Source organism: Nicotiana attenuata, chromosome 2 (genome assembly GCF_001879085.1).
Source record: "Nicotiana attenuata strain UT chromosome 2, NIATTr2, whole genome shotgun sequence".
NCBI classification, from domain to species: Eukaryota; Viridiplantae; Streptophyta; class Magnoliopsida; order Solanales; family Solanaceae; genus Nicotiana; species Nicotiana attenuata.
The window spans coordinates 10819166-10827597 of record NC_031990.1 but is presented as its reverse complement, the minus strand read 5'-3'; the positions used below and the strand labels follow the sequence as shown (position 1 = coordinate 10827597).

General features: G+C 42.8%; 1 protein-coding gene across 1 annotated transcript; it reads right to left on the bottom strand.

Moving 5' to 3' along the window:
* Nucleotides 5885-7830, bottom strand: LOC109216487. The gene is made up of 3 exons (XM_019380650.1): nucleotides 7662-7830; nucleotides 7043-7143; nucleotides 5885-6094 (listed from the first exon to the last, which is right to left on the bottom strand). Exons 1-3 carry the CDS (start codon nucleotides 7828-7830, stop codon nucleotides 5885-5887), a joined length of 480 nt encoding a protein of 159 aa, XP_019236195.1.

Below are 8432 nucleotides of genomic sequence, written 5' to 3'. Positions count from 1 at the left end.
AGTAGTGCATTACCAATTGTTAAACATGTGAGAGAGAGTTGTCATACAAACGCATAAACATTGCAAGTTAGATTCTTACTTAAAAATACAACATGCCATAGTTAAGTTCCCAAAAGTACATACAGTTGATAGTCTAGTAGAGAAAAGTTTCAAAATACAACGTGATCCTACGACCACCCTGGCACCCATACATGACCCACTTAAATGTCTACGGAACCTCTAAGGATACAGAAGACCAAAACGATAATGCCGGCAACAAGGCCCCGAACCATACCTCAAAATGTGGAAATTTACACAAAGAAGAACTACAAACCCCTGGGAGGAATGGGGGCTCACCAAGACAGCTGTGAAAGGAGTGAGAGAGCACCACTATCTGCGATCGACACTATCAGCAACGGAACCACCTACATCCATTCAAAGATGTAGCGCCCCTGGCAAAAGGAACGTTAGTACTGTCGAATAGTACTAGTATGTAAGGCAAACACAATTCTTAATAGGATGAACAGTGAACAAATAAAAGGCAGTTATATCATCAACAAGTACATCACAGGATTACGAGGAAAGACAGCGAATAAGGTCGACATGAAGTACATCACAGGATTACGAGAAAAGACACCAAATAAGGTCCTCATGATTCCGGTTAAGTCTTTCCATTACTTTAGGCTAATGTTATTTAGTGCCAAGTGCCATACTTATAATATAATGCCACCGTGGTTTTTACCGGTCTCGGCCCGACCGGCTACGCCATCCCAAGTGAGACATATCCAAGTCCACAATGATATTCAGAATCCAATATAAATGCCACCATGTGTATAACATGGCATCCGATCTCGGCCCGATCGGCAAAGCCATCTCACTCGGGACATAACCTCTTTCAATCTCCTTAGTTCCCATTTCCTTCCATTTTTCCCTTTACATGGTACAACACTCTTTCTGTTAATTTATTTCTTGGCACTTGGATACATTGTTACAACACAAGTGTTCCTTTTATTAATTCGTTCATATAACTTCATCATCCGTGTCGATAAGGGGGCTATCATATAAGGCATGCACAAATAAGAAAATAATGAACACTTGGAGAACATGATCACATTTTCAACTATCATGATTTCAAAATAAACACATTGAACAATTTTGGGACGAAAGTCGGTCACCCAACACATTAATGCAATTCATCAAGTATGATCAATTCGAAACTCACGCCAACTATTTGGACACTACGAATTCAACACTAAGAAGAAGAGGGTTAGCCATACATACCTTAATGGAGCTTCCCTTAAATCCTTACAATAAATTTCGGAATTTCCTAGCAACTTCGATCTATTTTATGAGAACTTCAAATTAAGCCAAGAACTAGAGGCATGATTAAGATTCTAGCTTATTTGAGCATATTGTCAAGCACTAGGTGTGCAATGTGGTTCTAGGACCCCTTTGTGAGAGATTTTTATCACCTTCCACCACAATTGCCATCTTTTTAACTCACAATCTTCCCGTACTCCATTGTCACTCATGCATGCAAGATAGTTAATTCCTATACCCACGAACTCACATGTGATCACATATTTTAGTAGAATTTCGAAATTATAGATTAAGGCACAAGTTCTTACCTCTTAGGATGAAGACCTAGCAGATTTTACTTGATAATGTTTAAGGGCTTAGGCAAAGATCAAATGGGGACTTGATGAACACCACCCTCTCCCTCTCTAGAACTTCCTCTCTCACTCTATTTTTAGGAAAATCGCATAAAAGGGGTCTAAGGGGGTATTTTTAATGGAATGGGGTCAGGTTATAAAAGTTAGAACATAGGAGGCCCAACAAAATCTGCGAACGCATAACGGACATGCGGCCCACTAAAGGGACCGCAAAAATGGTCCCCAAAACCTGAACAAACTGCCCGGGTATGTGACAAGAATGCGGTCCGCATACCTGTTATGCGGTCGCATAATGCACCACAGAACTGCCCCTCGCAAAAACACCAAGGAAATTATGTGATGACTTTCTAACACATATTCCTAACTTGGCACTACGAGATCTCGGGTTTCTAAGTAAAACTTTCACGGGTGCTTAACAGCCGACCCGATAATTCGGGTTTATGCAGCATGTCTCGAAGGGAATATGTTGTTAAATGCAAATATGATGACAGTGAAAGTAAGGTTTCAATTTTCGAGACGCACTTATTAACACGAGAGCTAGCTTTTCCAGGTGTGGATATCTAGTTTCGGCATCACCCAGGATCCGACTTACATAATAGACAGGGAATAGCGTACCTTGTTCTTCTCAAACCAGTACACCACTTACCGCTATATCAGATACAGCCAGGTATAAATATAATGTTTCACCATCTTTTCGGGTGTGGAGTAAAGACGGGCTTGTTAAGTATCGCTTCAACTCCTCCAAGGTACGTTGGCATTCCGCAGTCCATTCGAAGTTGTTTATCTTTTTGAGCAAGGAGAAAAATGGTGACTCTTGTTTGACGACCTTGATATGAACCGGCCCAAGGCTTCTATCCGCCTGGTCAGCCGTTTCCCGGCCTTTACGTTATTAACCACCATAATTTATTCAATGGCTTTGATTTTGTCGGGGTTGATCTCGATTCCTCTGTTCGATACAATGAAGCCTAAGAATTTGCCCGATCCTACCCCGATGGCGCACTTCTCGGGATTGAGCTTCATGTTGTAACTTTTGAGGATGTCGAACGTTTCCTGCAAATTACTCAAATGGTCACGCACAGGGACTTAACTAGCATGTCGTCAATATAAACTTCCATGGATTTGCCTATTCGATGTTTGAACATCTTGTTAACTAGGCGTTGGTGTGTGGCCCCTGCATTTTTTAGCCCGAAGGGCATTACATTGTAGCAGCACGTACCGTACTTCGTGATGAACGAAGTTTTTTCTCTCTCCTCAGGGTTCATCTGAATTTTGTTATACCCCGAATAGGCATCGAGAAAAGTAAGGGTTTCATGGCCGGCTGTGGCATCGATCAAGCGGTCGATGTTGGGCAGTGGGAATGAGTCCTTTGGGCACGCCCTATTTAGATCTTTATAATCTATGCACATTCTTAGTTTATTCCCCTTTTTGGGAAGTACCACCACATTGGCCAGCCATTCGGGGTATTTTACTTCCCTAATAGACCCTATCTTAAGGAGCTTCGTTACCTCGTCTTTGATGAACGCATGCTTTATCTCAGTCTGGGGTCTTCTTTTTTGCTTCACCGGTTTGTACCTGGGATCGACACTTAGTTGATGGATGGTTATCTCCGGCGGGATCCCTGTCATGTCTAAATGGGACCAAGCAAAGCAATCAATGTTATTAATAAGGAATAAAATGAGATTTTCCCTGAGTTCGGGGGTTAGTCCCGTCCCTAAGTATACCTTCCGATATTGGAGATTCTCAACCAATACAACTTGCTCCAATTCTTCGACGATCGACTTTGTTGCGTCCGCTTTTTCGGGGACAACGAAGGTTCTGGGAGTGAGGAAGTCCTCTTCATCATCCTTGGGGGTTTGTTGGCTTTCCAACTCTTCCGTGGTGGGGTGTATGCTATCCGGTACCTCTTCACGGACTGCGAACATTTCCTTCGCCGCATGTTGCATGCCATACACTGTCCTTATTCCGTCCTTTGCTAGAAAATTCATCATCTGAAGCAAGTTCGATGGTACCGCCTTCATGTTATGTATCCACGGCCTAACGAGCAAGGCATTGCACCTTGTGTCACCTTTAAATCTGGTATCTTAGACTGCATCTGATATGTTTACCGGGAGGATGATCTCTCGTTCTGTTGCTTCGCCGGCCATACTGAAGCCATTGAGGAATTGGGAGGCAGGTACAATCTGGTCGAGTAATTCGAGCTGTTCTAGCACCGTCGAACTGATTATATTGGCCGAGCTACCTGGATCCACGAGTACACGTTTGATTCGAATGTTATTCAAGAGAAACGAGATTATCGGCGCATCGTTATGCGGATGAGACAGAGTCTTGAAGTCTTCTTTGCTGAAACGCGAGGATGTTCCCAGGTACACGACCTCGACTTTGTCCTTGTGTTGCCGCGGAAACCTTTTTCCTCTTGACCAAGGGTCCTTGGGGAGCGTCGGTTCTTCCTATAATCATATGGACGATGTGCTGAGGTTCTTCCACTTCACTCTCCCTGCTTGCCTTAATTTCTTCCCGAGTGGGGTTCTTTTCCTGTCATACACCCCTGTTAGTGTGGGAACTTATGCCAACGCATTGAGCGTTGCACGAGACCTGTTCTACGGGAATTGGTTCTGGTGCATTCTTAGGGTTTCGTTGTGGTACACCAAAACCTAAGACGTCAACACCATTTTCTCCGTGGTCTTCAAGAATGATGCTTTCACGTGCGTTTAGCGAGTTAGATATTTTGACCTGAAATAAAAGATCCTAGACAAGAAAAAGTGTAAAAGATAACTTGATATGTAGCAAACCAGCAGGAAAATAATCACTATTATTTTTAGCCCCACGGTGGGCGCCAAACTGTTTACCTTGTATTTCTAAACATACGTGATCTATTTTTATGCAAGTTGTTTAGGCAATAGATGCTAAGGAAGAGATAAGAAAATGAGATAAGCGCTTGAGAACTAGGTGATAACCGAACCAATGTGCTAGTAATCGGGGCCTCGAGCTTGTCTATTCGGGGTCTCGAGGTCGAGTCTGAAGTTCTGTCGGGGGGCACTTCATGGATGAATAATAGCTATGGTAAAATCAATGGCGTCCCTCTATGGACAATAATGAAAAATAAATGAAGAATAATAAATGGAACACAATAAATGTAAGTAATAGATGAAGCAATAAGAACAAGACAATATGTCAAGTTAGAGAGCAGAGAGAATGTTCTTGTATTGAATATTGAGTATAAGATGCCTCTATCAAATAACAAGGGTCCCCTTCATAGATGAGGGGGAAACCCTAATAAAATATAAATGCATGTGTAATTACTACATAGAGTAGCTGTACAACCACTCACTCAGTCTGGTGTAGATTGACACTGTTTGCGCAGGTGTTTGTCAGAAAATATAGCTCCTAGGGAACCTCCCGCTTACCATTGATAAACATCAGTCCATTACTCCGATACCGGGCACAGAGACTCCCCGAAGGCATCGAACCCCGGGCTATCCTCTAAGACCTTCGAGGCAAGATTGTGTAATGCCTTGTCGATTACAAAATTGGTCTTCCCGATTTTAGCCGTATACACTCTTCGCCTCTAAGTTCAGAGTGTTCCACTAAATAGGAATCCCTGTTGTGATCCATGGTTATGGTGGTCCTGATACTTCAAGCATCTCAGCGAGCCATGGGCGAGCTGCATCTCCCATCTCAAGCTTTTCCAAGTACTGTGTAGGCTCAACATCCTCAAACCCCAAGTAGGTGATCAAGGTATGCTGGTCAAATCGCACATTGTTGTTCCTCACATTAGTTACCTTTGTCCCTTTCTTGATGTGCGCCACATTGGAATAGAATTCATAGACAAGGTATTCCTTCACGTCCACTAGCACTAGGTGAACCACATCCACACCTTGCGCTCTTAGAACTGCCTCAAAACTGCTGGATTTTACATTTCAAGGTCTTTCACTTGGAACTGTCGCTCAAGAGTGAGCGATCTCACCCTCCACCACTCACGGAAGCTAGTGAAGGCAGCTACTGACGAGCCAGTCCTCCCAGACCTCTTTCTTCTTCGACCATTCAAGGCCGACAACTGTAGTATCTCCCACTCGGCCATCATACGAAATATCATCAACAATAGTCACTGGTTCCTGAGGGACAGGTTGAGATGAGGTCTCCGAAGCCAGAAAAGTACTCTCTCAATCTTCGGAGGTACTATGTCATGAGGAATAGAGTTGATACCTCCCCGGTGGCTTTGATTGGATAGTCGGCTACTCTTGAACTGAATCATCCTCCGATGCTTCCCTAGATAGGGCATACAAACTGGATTCGGAGGGCTCTGTATTTCTTCCTTGACCGCTTGTTGCCTTCTTGGTGATTATCTTTTTGAGGGAGAGGGGTAAAGTACTCTTGCCTCGGCCCCTGGAAAGTTCACCCCTCTTCATTGAAGTATCTCCACTGCCTCGAGATCTAACCATTATCTGTAACAAGCATCAGCAAGAGTGAGTTGTAATTCAAGTGCAAACAGACAATAAACACACAGTGTAAAACATGCTTGTAGGGTGGGGGAGTGCAGTCCGCACAATTATAAGTGCGGCCACAGAACTGGATCTGCGGTCCGCACAATTATTAGTTCGACCATAGAACTTGAGTGCAGTCTGCATAGTTTCTATTATGACCGCACATCAAATTCACCAAATTCCAACTCTCTGAAGATAGAGATTGGGCTATTTTGCGGCCGCACTCACTTTTCTGCGGCCGCAATGGAATTTTTGTCGTCCGCATAATTTCAACTGCGGCTGTAGAGTCATGCTTGACTCAAGACCCTAATCTCAACTTCTGCGGACCACACAATTTCTTGTGTCACCGCAACTTTCAAAACAAATGCAAACAAATTTCTAGGCTTTACAATTTTTTGCACAAATGTCACATGGCATTAACATTTAGGCATGAAAATAAATTCACTCATTCCCCATAGAGCATTTATCAGTTGACCCAATAAATTTTAAACCCCGTATGATTGTAAAATTGAATTCTACTAACAAATGGCCTAAACTAACTAACAAATTGTAAATTAAACTAAAAATTGAAAAATTATATAAGTAATTGGAACATACCAGCTATGATGTAATGCAAATGAGTGATCATAGGGGTTGATTGTGTGTTGAAAATGATTTATAGATGATTTCATTATTTTAGATCAACGAGTGCTCAAAGAGGAAAAAAAATGTACAGTATCCCTAAGACTACTATTTATACTTGGACGGTTTGACTAAGTGACAAAGGGTTGCATCGGCCGCAGAATTCCATCTGCGGTCCGCATTCTATTACTTGGGGCTCAGAAGCCCTTGCTAATATGCGGTCCGCAGAATTTGTTGTGCGGTCGTATATTTTTGTCGCGAACCGCAAATTTAGGTGTGCGCCTGCACTTTTGCCATTTCTCTAACAAACCAAACTTCAAAGAGTTTGCATTCTCCCTTTTCAATTTGTGCAGTCCGCACTGTAATTGTGCGGCCGTAGTTCCCTTTTGCTGTAGCAATCACAATTGTGTCATCCGCATAATATACATGTGGTCTGCACTTCTTTCCACACTTAGCCAATTTTCTGAGCACACTTCTTGTAAAGCACACTCATCCCTGCAACACACTTCAAATCCAGTTAGAACAAAAATAACACTTATCTACAAAAGAAGAAAAGAAACATGGGTTGCCTCCAAAGAAGCGCCTGATTTAATGTCGTAGCACGATGCAGATTACCATCACTTGAAATGAATCATCGCTACAACGTGGCCATCACTAGCTTTTGCCAAATAATGCTTCACCCGGTGACCATTGATTCGGAATACCTCATCACTTTTATTCTTCAACAATGCACCAAAGGGTGTCACACCCACAACTTCAAACGGGCCACTCCATTTAGACTTTAACTTCGCGAGAAACATCCTCAATCGTGAATTGAACAATAACACAAGATCACCCTCTTTGAACTCTTTGTTCCATATTTACTTGTCATGAAGATATTTCATCTTCTCTTTGTATAAGGAAGCACTTGTGTATGCATGGTATCGGAACTCATCCAACTCATTAATATGTGCAACCCTCAAGTTGGCGACGACCTCCCAATCAAGATTCAATTTCCTTAGAGCCCGCATGGCGTTGTGTTCAAGTTCCACCGTAAGATGACAAGCTTTTCTGAAGACCAACCAGTATGGAGACATTCCAATATGTGTTTTGTAAGCCGTCCGATAAGCCCATAAAGCATCATCAAGTTTCTTGGACCAATCCTTCCGGTTAGCATTCACTCTTCATCTCCCGATTGGAGACTTCCACTTGACCGCTTGCTTGTGGATGATAGGGAGTCATAACTTTATGAGTGAGACCATACTTGGTGAGTAAGATGTTGAAGGCTTTGTTGCAAAAATGTGACCCCCCATCACTTATGATAGCTCGCGGAGTACCAAACCTTGTGAAATATTCTTCTTCAAGAACGCCACCACACTTCTCGCTTCATTGTTGGGTAGAGCAAGGGCCTTAACCCATTTGGACACATAATCAATCGCGATCAAGATGTAGGTGTTTCCAGAAGAGATCACAAAAGGACCCATGAAGTCAATACCCCACACATCGAAAATATCAATCTCTAAAATGGTGGTGAGGGACATTTCATTTTTCTTTGAGATTCCACTGGCCCTTTGACACTCATCACATCGTTTCACTAGATCAGTTGCATCCTTGTAAAGAGTGGGCAAATAGAAACCGCAACTTAGCACTTTGGTCGCCGTTCTCGCTCCACAATGCTGACCAAAATCTGGCGAAGAAT